The sequence below is a fragment of the Stenella coeruleoalba genome (assembly GCF_951394435.1).
Source record: "Stenella coeruleoalba genome assembly, chromosome: 14".
NCBI lineage: Eukaryota > Metazoa > Chordata > Mammalia > Artiodactyla > Delphinidae > Stenella > Stenella coeruleoalba.
In genome coordinates this window covers 79,551,266-79,567,572 of record NC_137160.1, presented here as the reverse complement: position 1 = coordinate 79,567,572, position 16,307 = coordinate 79,551,266, and the positions used below count along the sequence as shown (strand labels likewise).

General features: G+C 51.1%; 1 protein-coding gene across 1 annotated transcript in view; it reads right to left on the bottom strand.

Moving 5' to 3' along the window:
• Positions 1-9,549: 9,549 nt before the first annotated feature.
• Positions 9,550-16,307, bottom strand: part of SRRM4 (serine/arginine repetitive matrix 4) — a 162,802-nt gene continuing 156,044 nt past the window's right edge. Inside the window, exons 11-13 of the mRNA XM_079942604.1 lie at positions 12,464-12,574; positions 11,680-11,820; positions 9,550-9,909 (exon numbers count right to left, since the gene is read on the bottom strand). Of these exons, the coding sequence (XP_079798730.1) occupies positions 9,624-9,909; positions 11,680-11,820; positions 12,464-12,574 (538 nt within the window). The 3' untranslated portion in view covers positions 9,550-9,623. The remainder of the gene's footprint in view (positions 9,910-11,679; positions 11,821-12,463; positions 12,575-16,307) is intronic.

Here is a 16,307-nt window from a genome sequence, read left to right as displayed (position 1 = left end):
GGTGACCCGGCACCATCCCAGAAACTTATCAGGAGGGTATCTAGGCAACTCAGCCAGCCTACCCCCAACCCCCAACATTTTTAGGATCAGTAACAAGGACACTACCTCCATCAGGCCCTGGGCTAAGTGCTTACACGCATCACCTCTATCCATCTCCACGGCACCCTTATGAGATCGATACTTTCATTGTCCCCATTGGAAACACGAGGCACCTGAGGCTCAGAGAGGCCAAGCCACTTACACAGAGACACTCAGCTAGGAAGTAGCAGAGTCAAGCTCAAACCCAGGTCTTTCAGACTCCCAAGCCCTCACTCTCAGAAACTGCCTTTTAAAAATCATGCCGTTTTCCCATCTCCCCCAGAGCCTCACACGGTGCTGGGTGAACGGCAGATGTCCTCATCCGTCCGCCTCACAACCCACGCCGTCTCCTCTCACTCCGGGGGAGGGACGCAGCCCCTAGTGGGGACGGTGTGCGCACCAGAGATCCTGTGGAACATGTCACTGCTTTGTCCTCCTAGCCACACTCCCCATCCCACACCCCACATAAAGTAAAAATTAACCAGTTTAGAAATGCATGGGAATTGGAAGGGTGGGGCGCAGAGCTGACAGCTCCGAGCAGACTCAACTACATGGCAACCGGCCAGGGCCAGGGCCGGTACCTGCTGGGCATACGGGGAGCGGGGATGGACGAGGCAGGCAAGGCTTCTGTCCTCCTGGAGATGGGCAGCGAACACATAAACAAGTAAACACACTAATTACAGATAGTAATAAGCGCCGTGGAAGGACTGCACAGGATAGGCGGGGGCAGAGCCCGACTTCAGGCAGGTGAAGTCGATCCTCCGGTCCCGCACACATGCACTCGCCCCTGCCTGCGATTCCCGCCCCTCCCTCCTCTTCCTTGGGCCCCCTTTTCTGGCCTGGCCAACTCCACTCATTGCCCAGGCATTAGCCTAGATGTCAGTCTCTCTGCAATGCCTTCCTTGAACCTCCAAGGCTGTTTTAGGTGTCCCTTTGGACTCACCCTCATTCTGGCATCCAGCTGTGCCACCTACTAGCTGTGACCCGAGGCCCCTGTCTGTGCCTTAATTTCTGCGTCTGTAAAACTGGCATAAAATAACACCTACCTCGTAAGGATGTGAGGTTGAAATCACATAAGTAATTTGTGTCAGTATCCATGAAGCGCTTGGAATCGTGCCCGGCCCAGAGTAGGTCCTCTGCAAGAGTGGCCGTCGTTCTTGTGTTCTCAGTACCACGATGGCAGCTTGTACCACGCCACAGGATAGCAAATCTGGACGGCGGATGACATCGTAGCTGCCACCTAACTCAGCGGTTCTCAGTCCTGGCTTCATATTAGAACGACCTGGGAAGCCTTTAAAAAGATGGCTGACGGGCAACCACTCTCGGCGATTCTTATTCGGGGTGGGGGGATGGGACTTGAGCATGGCTGGGTTTATCAAGGTCACAGGTGTTTCTAATGTAGAGCCAGGGTTGAGGAACCCTGGTCTCAGCCAACCTCTTCTATCAGGTGGAGTAACGAGGGCCCAGAGAGGGCTCGGTTTGCTCTCCTCATGAAGCCAACTAGGGGCCCCTGCCCCTTGGGAACTTTTATTTCCTGATGCTGCCCCCCTCCCCCTGCTTGTCTGATCGTCTTCACCCAGTGGAGGGGCTGTGTGTGCCCCTGGGGCTGGAGAAGTTTAGGGTTGCCTCTGCTCCATCCCTGGGCAGCCGCCAACCTGGCCGGAAAGAGAGGCACTTCTGGAAGCAGGGCTGTCTCCCCTGGAGACTGGGAGGGCTGGGTCACCTGTTCAGGCCAATCGCAGGAAGAAAAAAACACAAGAGCCCCGTAACTGGGAGCCAGAACACGGAGAGAAGGGCAAAGACCTCCTCCATGAGTCACTAGGAGGCGGCTGGCATCCCAGGGACCACCTCCTGGCAGACACGTTTTCCAGAAGAAGTCATCAGAGGCCCTTAGGGAGCGCTAGCCCTGAGCAGATGGGGCTCGCACCTTCGGGAGTAGAGAGGTGCAGCAGAAATGGCCCTGCAGCCCACAGACCTCGGTTCAAATACCCACTAGCTACATGGACTTCCCTGTCTGAGCCTCAATTTTCTGCTCTGTCAAATGGGGCTAAATGGGGTTTAGGAAAATGAAATAAGTTAATGTATGCAAAGGGCTTGGCACATAATTGACCCATAAAAGGTAATTATTATTATTATATTATTATTTATTGATGAAACCTCAGAAGAGGACACTGGTGGTTGCCTTAACCAAGCCAATTTGGGAAGGAAGGAATCAGTGCACAAGGTGGGGCAGGGGGCACGGGGCAGGGAGGGAGGGGGGATAGGTAGCTCTGGATCTACCCCAAGGAGGTGATCCCACCCACATGACTCCCAAGGAGGATTTCCAGAGGGATGGGGGTAACCTGTTTTGTTTGATCTTTCTCCCCTAGCTAATTAGTAACACACTCGCGTGTAAACAAGGGGCTGAAACAACCTCCCAGTAGCCCTGGGGGTATGGGTGAGCGTGGGGCTGAGGCACATCCTCCTGTCTGGCCCCTGGGATGAGATATATATATATATGGTGTGTGTGTGTGTGTGCGCGTGCGTGCATGCAATTTTGTGGACCCACATAGCGTTTGAAAAAAGAATGAATTATGAACATTTTAAACATCAGGAAATTCTATCTAAAAATTCAGGTTCTCTTGAGAACTTGGGAGATGTGGCAACACCAGTTTGAGAACTCTCCCTGGCAGTGGTATATTGGGCTCCCCGGTTCCCCGGAGTCCCAACCCTGTACACTTCCTCACCTGGCTGTCCCCACGGGTGTTTCCAACCCCTGTTCTCCACGGAAAGAAACTTTCACACCCGACACTGAGAACATTTCCGGGGGCCTCCACGGGGTCTCGGGGGGCCGCCCACTGTTCCGAGCTGGCTACTTTAGGCTGTCTTTCCGAAAGCCCCTCCCATGGCTCGGTTTAGGAAACAGTCATATGCCCACTAACATCCACTGAGTGCGTTGCATGCACTCAATTTGGTTTTTTTCGAGCCACCAGTGGGGTGTGGTCCTTGCTCCGCGGCACAGCGCTAATAATGACGGCGTCCAGACTAGAATCCAGGTCTCTGGACCCCCAAATCTGTGCCCTGCGCTGAACTTCCTCCCGACCGTGAAGGCCTCGGAGAAAAGCCATTGTACCGAAGGAAAGTGGTCACTTACTGCATAAGCAGATGTTGTAGGGCAGAGCAGTGAACAGCCTGGGGTCTGGAGTCAGCCCGCCGGGATCCTATCATCGATTCTGTGACCTTGGGCTGGTGACTTTGCTTTTCTGGGCCTCAGTCTCCTTCTTGGTAGAAAAGAGATCTTAATACCTATACCTAGTATAGGTTGTGCTGAAGACCAAGATAAAAAGGCTTAGGGAAAGGTGGCTGCTATGAATGTATATATGAACCCCAAATACTTACAGGCTTGTTGTGAGGAAAGGAGCGAGATGAACACTGTGATGATGTGTAGCACCAAAGCAGGTGCCACTTGGCTGTTCTCTGTCCCCGTCTCCCAGCCACCCTCCCTCTGCTTCTCGGCACCCGACGTAGACAGAGGACGCTGGGCCACGGATGAGAACACCATACCATGGAACCTTTTATTAGAACAGAGACACGTTTCGTACAGGCTGAAAAAAATCGGAAACCTAGGGTAGGTTATGCTTAGCTGTGGACACCAGATATCAAACAAGCCATGGCCACTGTATCACTGGGTAGAGCACAGGGTCCCAGGTTGCTGGAGAACACAGGAGCTTCTCCCCCTCTGATGTGGGCATGTGGGCAGAGGCCGGCTGCTCAGGCTGAGCTGGGCTGGTGGCGGATCCCCCAGGTCGGGGTTTTCCAGGTGGGAGTTCCAGCCCCTGATGTGGATCAAGCCCCCAGGGCTGAGGTGGTAGATTTTACTGGGTCCTTGGCCAGTGACTGCTGGAGGAAACAGCTGGGTATTGGGAGAGAAAAGACAGCACGCAGAGAAGTCCTCACAGCCTAGGCCTGACAAGAGAGAGCTACCGAGAAGAGCGTGGGTGGGGCGTGGAGTCAGGCAGGCTGGAGCTCAAGGGAGCCTGGGCACGTTAGTTCCCCCTTCCCAGGCCTCAGTTTTCTCATCTGAAAAGTGGAAATATGACCTGTGTCACTGGCTTGTTTCAACAATTGTACAAAACATGGCCTGACACGCTACACGGTGGTGAAATCCAGAGCACGGGCAAAGCCATCCTGGTCTCTCCTTTGAATACACTGGATGGCTGGGCTTGGAGAGAAGTTCAAGCTCGTACAGAGGGCTTTAACCCAGGCCACAAGGGTTCCCAGGGGGCAGCACCTGGAGGTCTCCCGTGTCTGACTGCAGGACTCAGCTGCTCCCACCTCACCCTGCAGATGCAGTCCATGCCCTGCTTCTTTATTTTCTTCCGGCCCTTCAACCTACAGAAGACACGAGGGACCCTATATCTGACAGTTTGGAACTCACAGCATCAGAGTTGGAATCCCCTCCCCTCCAGCCTGCCAAGAACACTTAGGCCAAGCCCCATTTTACAGATGATAAGACTGAGGCCTGAGAACCACTCCATTTCACCCAGACAGACACATACAGGCAAGAGAACCACAAAAGAATGCTGTTCCCATCTTTTTGGCTCAGCTCGTTAGAAGATGAGGCATAGCTTTTCTTGGCCACAGAAAAGGAATTACAATTTTTTGTTCTCTCTCTCTTTTTCAAGGAGTTGTGACTTTTTAATAGAAGTTAAGTCTGTGCGCAAGCGTTTCGTTCCTCAATTAATTTCCATCTAAATGAGGATTTCCTGGAGATAACCAGTGCTTTAGTTCCCTTTGAGCTTAATTTGTACGACTGAAGCCTCCATTTCCGCCAATTCCAATTTGCTGGGTGGTTCTAGCACTCATTACCTGGGCGATAACGTCCCCACTGCAGACAGCCGCACCCAGAGCTGAGAGACGGACGGATTCCCAATAGCAATTCGGGAGAAGAGGTGGTCCTTCACCTCTCCCAATACCACTCAATAAATAGGAAATAAATTATTAAATAAGCCACGTTCTGATAAGGAATCCCCATCATGGTATTTACAATGCAAAACAACTACCACCAACAAACAAAACAAAAAAACCCTCAAAAATCCAAGAATAACCCAAAACAACAGCCACAGACAGAGGGGAGACAACAACTCCATCAGTATCACTGGCTCATGGGTGCGGAAGTGAGAAGGAAAAGGTCACAACAAAGCATCGCTTGATGACGCTGCATCTACCCTAAGCTCCTCAGCTGGACACTGCTGGCCAGTGGAAGAGGAGGTGTGGTTTGAGGAGCCTTTTTTGGTTTTTTTGTTTTTCTTTCTTTTTAATCAGACAAAATTTTCTGTTCAGCTGGAGAAGAAAACAAAGCAAGACACGTGCACCTGAGACTATTCTGAATATTCGTGGAAAGGGATACAGCAGAAGAGAAGATGGAGGTGGGGCTCGAGAAGAAATAAATGTGCTTTCAAACCTTTGGGAGCACCCCAAATGTTGGCCTCTTCAAGCAAAGCCTTTTGGAAAGGAAGATGGTCTAAGTAAATGAAGAGATGCGGGCTCTCTGAGACTGAGACCCTCGTGTCTTTCAAACATCATAATTTGTGTTTTATTTTTTATCTTTTGCTTCTGAAAGATTGACTTTCCATCAAAGAAGGGAAGACGGACGTGGAGGTAGGAATGCAGTCCAACCTGGATGAACTAGAACGTCCCTGGGTGGGGGGTGTGAAGTAGCTTTTCCGAATCAACTGAAGGGAGTTCGCATATTGCTTTTAGGTTTTATTCTCATGATTGAGAACCTCCTAAAAATGTCTGAGGATGTTTTCCTTTTTTCTCTAAGTCTCAGTGAACTCACGCTGTCTTTGAAGAATTGCCCAGGCCTCAGGTCAACGTTTAGGGTTGTATCTCAAAAATTCCTCCACTACTCAAAGGTGGAAACTCTGGCCCAGAGAAAGGAAGCAATTTGCCTCGCTCCACTCATCTAGCGGCCATCCATAGCAGGAAGGGCGAAGGGCTGAATGTTGCTTGACCTCAAACCACATCTCCCTCTCTTTTTCCATACTGCTTTTAAAAGTAAGTCCTCACCATGAGCAGGTTTCAGGCAATCTGCCTTATTCCCTGGAAGCAGAAGTGTAATGAAGGTGAATTCGGCAGAGGAACAGCAGTGCCAGGGATTGGGGGTTCTGGTAAAACAAGGTTTACCAGCACCCCCCAAACAGTTTTATTTTTGGATGGAAAACAAGGAAATGTAAAGGAAATTCGAGAAACACACCAAGTGACAGGGAGGGGACAGATTTTTCCCCCAGGAGGCATTTAAGCTCTTGCAAACTTTCCCAGGCTAGGGGTACTCCCTTGCTTGGGTTAGGGCAGAGTAAAGTCACATTGCCAGGGAAACAATCAGGGATGTTGCAAAAGTCTCACCAAACCCAAAGCTAGACCAGGCAAGCTGGCCACGTCAAGGCAGTGAAGAGCGACTTTGAAAAGGGCAGGAGCCCCTCCAGCCAGCAGCCAGAAGACACTGCTGGCTGCTCAGAGAGGCAGGGCTGGTCAAGACCTCTGGGTCCTGGTTCCCAACACAGGTTCCAGAATGACCTTCTTGGTGGGAACCTCCGGCTGCTCCTTTCACCTTGTTTGTTTTGTTTTCTAAGTTCAGAAATAGTTGTGTGCTCTCTTCTGAGATCACAGAAAAAGGCTTTTGCTTTGGGTTTGTGTGTCTCTCCCAGGATGGCCGATAACCCCGTCACAAGGCAGGCTTGTCCACAGAGCAGCCTTGAGCTCTCAGGGGCTGGGGAGAAATTAGCTAAGGGGGAGTCAGAAGCATGTGTTAACTTACATGAAACCAACTAGGTAGGCTCAGAAGAGCACCCACTAACTGTGTGCCCTGGAACGAGGGTGAGGCTAAGATGTGCACGTCTGTCTCACGTTGGGTGCCTCCCGAAAGGACGCTCCCAGGTAATTCAGACTCTGCAGCTTCGGCCTTACCTGCTAACTTTAGACTCTGACCCCCATGTCAGCTGTGACTCTGGCATGTCAGGTCAGCGCCTTAGCTCCTAAGCCTCTTGCCTGTTTTCATCTTTCTGGTACCTCAGTTAGGTAGCTGGGGGGCAGGGGGCTGGAGCGCAGGCCTGAACCTCACCGGACGTGGACTTAGTCATGAACCTTTGGTCTGCAGTGCTTCCGGGCCACCTCCAGGGTGTTCCAAGCTTAGAGCTCTGTGAGTCTCCCCTTCAGGGAAAAGGCCAACATTCCCATCCACATCCAGCCTCTCAAATCCCATCCATGGAGACATGAGGGAAAAAAAAAGAGAGATGCACAAAAATACTGTAGAAGTTCCCCCTCCTCCCCAGACCCACAGACACAGACACACACACACACCCCTCTCCATATAAATAAATACTTGAATACTGCTAACGGCAACTGAGAGCGCGAGAATCCCATGAATAAATAAATAAATAAATAAATAAACAACCATAAATAAATAAATAAGATAAATAAGAGGTTTGCTAGGAGCCCCCCGCAAAATGATCCCCTAGAGTTGCTTGAATGAAGGCAGTCTGGACCGGGGGGCCGGCTCTTGGGTCTCTCACTGCTGTCCTGCTAAGGAGGTTCTGTGGCTCCAGAAAGCCTTTGTCTCCATGGAGACTGGAGTCCAGTCTGGACTCCTGGGCGGGGAAGAGGGTTATTCACAGTTGCTGTACATGCCCTCCCAGGGCACCTGCCCCTGGCCCAGGCACCTGCCATCAGGCCTTCTGCGGTGATAGCACTGGCATCCGTCAGTCTTGGCGGGCGGGGCCCAGGTCTGGGCCAGAGGGCATCGTGGAAAGGCCAGGTCCTCCACTGCCGCCCTGGCGCCTGGCCCCGCTCTCCCGGTGGAGGAAGGACTTTCCGGTTGGCTGCAGGGCAGTTTCTGGACCCAGGCTGATGTGATGGGAAAGACCGGGAGGGAGGATTTCATTGCTTCCAAGAAAAAGGATTTTTTTTCAAATGTTCCCCCCCCCCCGCCCCCGTGCACCCCTCCTTGGGGTGTAAGGGATAAAGAATGTTTGGCTTCTGCTTCCCAAAGCCCCAGCATCCAAAGCTGGGAGCTGTCCCTTTCACCCTCTCCCTCCACGCCCTGTCCTGCTGCTGTTGCCACCACAAACTGGAAACTCACCCGCAAGGCTCCGGAAAGCCAGTCAGCTGGTGAGGGGGATGCCCAAGAGTTTATTTTAAGGATCTTCTCCCTCACGCCCCTGTTCTCGGGGCCTTCCATGGGTGAAGCAGCTGGTGGTATTTGTGTGCTGGAGATCAACTTACCCTCGCTGCCCAGCCCTGGGCGGGGGAAAGTGGGGCGAGGGCAGAAATGAAGGTGGGGCTTTCCCGAGCTGATAAGAAACTCCGGAAACCAGTGCGAGCTGCGGAGCATCCAAGCCCCCTTCCCCTAGACTCGCTGCATTTGGATCTTTTCCCCCAAACCTGAGCTGCTGTGCCCCATCCTGGCAAGATTCCTGAAAGGCAAAGGAGGCGACTTAGGCTGAGGGTGGGTGGGTGCTGGGCTGCACTGGGGAGGATCCAGGGTGTGGCAGTCTGGGCAGTGGGGAGGGGGCAGGCAGGCGCCAACCGGAGGGTAAGGGCAGACTGGCTGGCGCTGGGGACTGGCAGCGGGCCACGGCACTGGTGAACGTTCAGCAGACGGTCCCGCGGAATTAAGCTGCTGCCAGCTAACAGGACTGAAGCATATTTGGGAAGCGGGGCCGCAGACCAGGCTGTCCTGCTGTCCACCGTGTCCGTTCTCAGAGGTCGCCGGGTCCGTGTGAGCCGCCAAGAGGCATTTTGTGTAAACGGTGCGGTGGCCTCTCCCTGGCTAGAAACTACTGGGCCCGTCTTCCTGACCACGTGGAGGTACTGCGAGTGGCACACTGCCCCCCTCCTTTTTGCTTCTACACTCACGGCCCGAGAGTCCATCTCCTATCTCCCGACACCTACCCCCAGCTGAAATGTCCATGACCCCTGCCCACGTGTCTCCCTTTCTAGGACCCAACAGCCTTCTAGCTTTTGCTCTGGCCTATGTGGGGAGCTGAAAGGCCTGACCCCTCTCCTGGGCCTGAACTGCCCTTGGTCTCTTCTAACATCCACCCCTCACTCCCATCAGGGTCCACACACATGCAGCCACGAGACTGAATGAGAGGAGAATGAGGGCAGGTGTGAGGAAGCACACTGGCCTTCGTGTGCCACCTGCCAGCAGTGGGTGAGCAGAGCTCTCTCTACATTTTCCTGGCCTGACCCAAACTTTTGAGTCACGGACCCATCGCTTCTTACAAACCTTTGAGATTTCTCTGTGCCAACAGAAGGTGGTTCACTCCACATGCTCAAGGCCTGAGCTGAGCCCCAGGGTGGTGTGGTGGAGGCTCCTAGGAGCTCGACATAGAGGCTGAAGCCCCCATACCCTCTTTTCCTCCCGCCCCCAGGGGAGCAGGAAGGACAGGGCCCAGGAGCCCTCAATGTCTATACCAAGGAGAAGGCAGGGTGGGCAGGGAGTGGGGGAGGCTGGCAGAGTGAAAGGGGCACCACAGGCAGCTGGCTCAAGGGAGGGCCTTTGCTTAGCGCCTTGTGCTGGAGTAGCTGTCTGCTGAGCTGTAGCTCCGGCTCCGGCTCCGGCTCCGGCTCCGAGAGCCCAGGCTGGGGCTGCGGGAGCTGCAGCTGCTGCTAGTGCGGGTCCGGCTGCGGCTGCGGCTGTGGCTGTGGCTGCGGCTGTGGCTGCGGCTGTGGCTCGGGCTCCGGGAAGAGCTTCGGCTGGCTGAGCGGCTGTACCAGGAGGAGGTGCTGCTGAGGCCACTGGATGAAGAGGGGCTGGGCCGGTAGTAGGGGATGGGGCGTTTCCGGGCACTGCAGGGACCAGAGGGAGACGGCATGAGGGCAAGACTCCTCCCAGCCTCAATCCAGGGAGCACAGGCACTGTCCCAAGAGACATTTCCCAGCTCCTCAGGAAAAATAAATTCCCATACTCTTCCCTTGTAGTCCTGAGAACATCAAGGAGATGCTTTCAGTCTACTGCTGATATGTTTTGAAAAATCATAATCTCACTTTTTTTTTTTTTAAACACAGCAAGGCTGGGCTCAGGGAGAACCTCCAGCTGGCAACAGTTTTGTTTTGCTATTTTTATTTTTACTAGAACCTTCTATTTATGGCAAAAAGAAGAGGCTGATTTTCCACTCACTGTAGTGCATCAAGTTTCCTTTTGAAATAAATGTATGGACCTTTTAAAAGAAAAGCACATCTATTTACAGAAAATTAAGTAAATGGTACACTTAATAATCAGACAAGGCAAAAGTGGGGGATGGAAGTTTGGGAAACACTGAATGGGTTCATCATGATGGACTATTTGGGGTTGAGTATGGAAACCAGAGCGTCTTTTGGAAATGCAACTCTCTTCCTCTCAGCCTTCCTCCAAGTCCATTCCAAGGATACCTTCGAAAGTCAAGGCAGTGGGTGTAGGACTCCCTTCCTGCGTGCCAGGCCAAGGCAGGGTGTTCTGTGAGACACTTGAGAAGGCAATGCCATTACCCTGCCTTACTATCTGGGGCACAAGTTCTTCTTCCTCCCTTCACGTCATCTCCAGGGAGGAGGCGTGGGAGGCCGGGATACTTGTGGGTCTCTGGACTGAGCAGCTGACCCTTGGAGGACCAGGAGGTAGGCCAACCGATTGTCAAGAGCCATTTTTAGGGCAACATTCAGCCATTCTCTCCATTTCAAGGTCCGAGAAATTTGTGTCCATTTAGACCTCAGGCTCCTCTTCTAGGGCCTTTCTCGTCCGAGACTTTATCTGTTCCAGGAATCTTTATCCATCTAGTCTGGCCATTCAGTCCATCACAGTGGAACACAGTGGGTTCTAGTGTTCTGCATGTAAGTTTACAAACTGCATTCACATCTCTTTGCCCCTTTTCATTTCATCCTGATGATACTTCTGGGAGTTATTTCCTCCAATAGTTCATGGGTGAGAAAACTGAGATTCTGGGAGATGAAGACACTTTCCCAGCTCACCTGGAAAGTGGCAGAGCCAACATTCCTCTCCAAAACAGTGCTCCTCCCCTTACCCACTAGGTCTCCCTCCCAGTCCTTTTGGCACCTAAACAATCCTGTTTGCCCTCCCTACACTTGGTTCAGGGTATAATTACCTATGGGTCTATTCAAGCCTTGCATTCGGGCTGTGGGTCTAAGGGCGGAGGTCTGTTGCCACCGCCTGGCTCCGCCCCCACGCAAAGTCCCGGTTCTGTTCCTTGCTTGGGTCCCCATTCCAAGGCCCGGCCTCTTTCTAGGGCCCAGCCCCGCCTCCCTCGCCCCAGCTGCATGCGCATATTCCGGCCACACCCGATTCCTCCGGCTGGGCTCACCCCTTGGCCAGCCACTGCATCCTACCCCACCCCGCCGGCCTAGGCCCCGCCCCCTTCTTGCAAGCCCGCACGGTGGCTGAGAGGGTGTTGACTCGCCCGAGGCTGTGAACAGAAACTTCATTTCGGTGGCTGATGGGGGGCAGGGTGTCCCTGAGCTCCCACAATCCTGCGATCCAGCCCCAAGCAGGCCTAGGGAGAGTCCGAGACCCCAGCGGGTGGGAAGGGAGTGGAAGTGAGGGAGGAGATGGGTGCCTCCTGGCTTCACCTCGTTATTCTCCTAGCCTCCAGGTGGCTCGGGGAGTCTCTCCGGCGCTTCCGCATGGGCGAGTAGGACCGACGTCTCCGCCGCGCTCGCTCGCGCTCCCGCTGCTGCGAATCCTTCTCGCTGTACTTGGGGTCCCGCTCCCTGAAGGGGTGCGGTGGGGATGTTACTGGGGAGCTGGCTTTTCGGTGGGAGGGGGGCACTCACTTCCTCCTTACCTTTGCCCTCCCCCTCGCTGGGGCAGGGATGGGGTCTGCACGGGGCTCCTAGGGAGGTGGGAGGGAAAATGACACGGCTGTGGGGAGAGTCTGCATGGATGGGTGGGTACCCGGGGGCGGGGGAGGGCCTTGCAGCTGGACGTGTGTAGGAGTGTCAGCCTTTGAAGGTGGGCATTGCAGGGTGAGGATATGACTGTTAGGTGGGCCCAGGTGCCGAGTAAGAATCAGAACTGGGGGGTATGGACATAGGGATGAGGAGTAGTATTAGGTGTGCGAAGAGTCTGAGGGCTGGGGTGTGGCCGTTGGAGTGTTTGGGGTGAGTACATGAGAACGCTGGGATGTACTGGGGGCCTGACTGCCACTCCAGACACGGCAAAGGGAACCACTATGATGCTGAGTCATCTCCCATCCGTAGCCCGGCAGGGCTTGACCAGAGAGGAACTCGCGGGGCTTGGGAGACGCCCCAGAGAAGCAAGTCGAGGAGGCGATGCCAGACAGGCGGATCCGAGCAAAGGAGTGGGGGCTGTGGGGCGGGGTGGGGGTGGGGGGGGGCGGGACGGGGCCGGTACCTGCTGGGACTGTAGCGGGAGTAGCTGGGGCTTCGGCGGGACCTAGAGCTTCTGCTAGGCGGGCTCCTCTTGCCAGAATTGGAGGAATAGCTGCGAGAGCGGGAGGAGGACCTGGAAGAGAGGAGACAGCCTCTGAGGGGCCTGCTGAGCTCTGCCGGGCTTGCCCCGTCTGTCCAGCGTTTTATTCAGCTGGTCTCCAGGCCTTTTCATTTCTGGAGGCCAGGCAAAGGAACCAAGCCCTTACCTGAGGATGAAATCCCCTCCCTTTTGGATGGTTAATAATGATATCAACAACTTCCCCTTATTGAGTTCTTCCTCTCCTGGCCCCGTGTTAGCTGTGTGACCTTTGGGCAGTTGATTTCACTTCTCTGGGCCACTACTTTCTGATCTGTAAAATGGGGGTAATTGTACTTACCCCATAGAATTGTAAATTAAACGTGTAAATTAGGGTAAATTACTTAGCATCTTGGCATATAGTCAGCACACAGGAAATGTTTATTATTAATATAAGTATTATATATTCTACTATGTGCCAGATTTTGAACTAATTTTTTTAATATCTTTATTGGAGTATAATTGCTTTACAATGGTGTGTTAGTTTCTGCTTTACATATATCCCCATATCCCCTCCCTCTTGAGCCTCCCTCCCACCCTCCCTATCCCACCCCTCTAGGTGGTCACAAAGCACCTCCCTGTGCTATGCAGCTGCTTCCCACTAGCCATCCACTTTACATTTGGCAGTGTATATATGTCAATGCTACTGTTTCACTTCGTGCCAGCTTCCCCTCCCCCCACTGTGTCCTCAAGTCCGTTCTCTACATCTGCGTCTTTATTCCAGCTCTACCACTAGGTTCACCAGTACCGGTTTTTTCGATTCCATATGTGTGCGTTAGCGTGCGGTATTTGTTGTTCTCTTTCTGACTTGCTTCACTCCGTATGACAGACTCTAGGTCCACCCATTTCATTACAAATAACTCAATTTCGTTCCTTTTTATGGCTGAGTAATATTCCACTGTATATATGTACCACATCTTTATCCATTCATCTGCCGATGGACATTTAGATTGCTTCCATGTCCTGGCTACTGTAAATAGTGCTGCAATGAACATTGTGGTACATGTATCTTTTTGAATTATGGTTTTCTCAGGGTATATGCCCAGTAGTGGGATTGCTGGGTCATATGGTAGTTCTATTTTTTTTTTTTGCTGTACGCGGGCCTCTCACTGTTGTGGCCTCTCCCGTTGCAGAGCACAGGCTCCGGACGCGCAAGCTCAGTGGCCATGGCTCACGGGCCCAGCCGCTAGGTGGCATGTGGGATCTTCCCGGACCGGGGCACAAGCCCGCGTCCCCTGCATCGGCAGGTGGACTCTCAACCACTGCGCCACCAGGGAAGCCTGGTAGTTCTATTTTTATTGAACTAATGTTTTGTGTATATTATCTTATTTAATCCTCAGCATTTCCTAGGGTTAGGTACTATTATCAATCCCATTCTATAGATGAGGACACAGAGGCAGAGAGAGATGATGTATTGGGTTGGCCAAAAAGTGCCTTTGCTTTTTAAGTAAAAATAAAAGACACACTTTTCATTTTCACCAGGAACTTTATTGAACAACATATTCACCCTTTTGTTCCACTACCTTCTGCCATTTTTCAGGAGACTTCATAATTCCATCTTCCCCAAACTTTTTATCTTTTTGAGCCAAGAACTGTTACAGATGCCTTTTACAGATGTCTTCCAGGGAATTGAAATTTTTTCCATTAAGAGAATTTTGTAAAGACTTAAATAAATGGAAACCTGAAGGTGCAATGTCTTGTTCAAAGGTGGCGGATGAATCAGAACTTCCCAGCCAAGCTGTAACAGTTTTTGCCTGGTCATCAAAGACACATGTGGTCTTGCCTTATCCTGATGGAAGATTATGCGTTTTCTGTTGACTAATTCTGGATGCTTTCCATTGAGTGCTGCTTTCAGTTGGTCTAATTGGAAGCAGTACTTGTTGGAATTAATTGTTTGGTTTTCCAGAAGGAGCTCATAATAGAGGAATCTCTTCCAATCCCACCACAGATACAACATCGCCTTCTTTGGATGAAGAACAGCCTTTGGTGTGGTTGTTCATTTCGCTCGCCCCGCGATCTCTTCCGCTCCAGACAACTGAACAGTAACCACTTTTCAGCGCCCACCACAATTTGTTTTAAAAACGGAACGTTTTCATTACGTTTAAGTAGAGGATCACATGCAGAAATATGGTCAAGGAGGTTTTTTTCGCTTAACTTATGTGGAACCCGAACATCAAAGCAATTAACGTAACCAAGCTGGTGCAAATGATTTTCAACGCTTGATTTGAATATTTTGAGTATGTCAGCTATCTCCTGCATGGCATAACGTTGATTGTTCTCAATGAATGTCTCGATTTGGTCGCTATCAACTTCACTGGTCTACCCGACCGTGGAGCATCGTCCAGTAAGAAATCTCCAGCACAAAACTTCGCAAACCACTTTTGACACGTTCGATCAGTCACAGCACCTTCTCCATACACTGCACAAATCTTTTTTTGCATCAGTTGCATTTTTACCTTTCTTGAAATAATAAAGAATAGTATGCCAAAAATGTTGTTTTTCTTCCATCTCCAATATTAAAATGGCTACACAAAAATTAACCGATTTTGATGTCTGTTTTTTGAAATTTTGAAACTTTATTTTTTAAAGTTTATTTTATATATTTAATATAATTGTATGTAATACTTCTATTAATTTTAATATATTGTTTTCCTTTTAACATCTTTATTGGAGTATAATTGCTTTACAATGGTGTTCGTTTCTGCTTTATAACAAAGTGAGTCAGCTATACATATACATATATCCCCAAATATCCTCCCCCATGCACACTGATATGACAGCTGTCACATACACTCTAACAAAATTGTTTTGAATCAAGTTAAAGACAACTAAGTGCTACTAGAGCCATCTTACAGAAAAAACCAAACAAACCTTTTGGCCAACCCAATAATTTGTTCAAGGTCACTCAGCTGGTAGGGGGTTTGAACCCAGGTCTGTTTGGCTACAAAGTGCTCCTGACTTCTGCTAGACTACACTGTTGTGCATCCGAATTACTAACCCCTATGCTATTTCCAGTCTTCTTCCCTCTTGCTAATGCCTCCCACGTTTAGAGAACGACTGCCTTAGTTTTTCCACCACTTTCCTAGGAACATCTACCCTTCTTTCTCAGTCTTTCAAATAATTTTCATCTCACAGTTGCTGATTTGATCTGCTAGTAGTTCCTGCCAGGGTTCAGGGGGATTATGTGGCCATGTCTGTGTTCAGTGGGAAAGAGGGCTGGGATGGATTAGCAATGTCTGCTACAGGCACAGGAATGAGTAGGGGGGACACTCTCTCATGCTCTGTTTTTGCCAGCTTTCCCTCACAGGAATGCTAGCAAAGTTTTCCTATCCTTTTCAGTTTGAAAAGAAGTCTTGCTCTGACTTGCCCTCACCCAGGTGTTCCTTAGCCCCTTCCTACTTTCTTGGGTGATCATAATAACCATCGCCTTGGGACTCTATTCTTACATGTTGCCCAGCGTGATGGAAGGAGTGTGGACAAGGAATAGCTCCTCCAGTCTTAGTGCCCTGGGACAGTGTCCAGCTATGTCCCCTGAAAAATTTGCTTTGCCAACTTGCTCTTTGCCTATATATTGAGAGACATTATAAAAAAGAGTTACGATGAAATAATGCTTTTGGACACTTTGAAAGGACGTCAGGCATTTCTATCCACTGTACCACATAGTGTCCCTTTTCTGTGGAGCCATGTGAATCATTTTTCATACTTAAAAATCAGAAATAACTGCTCTTCC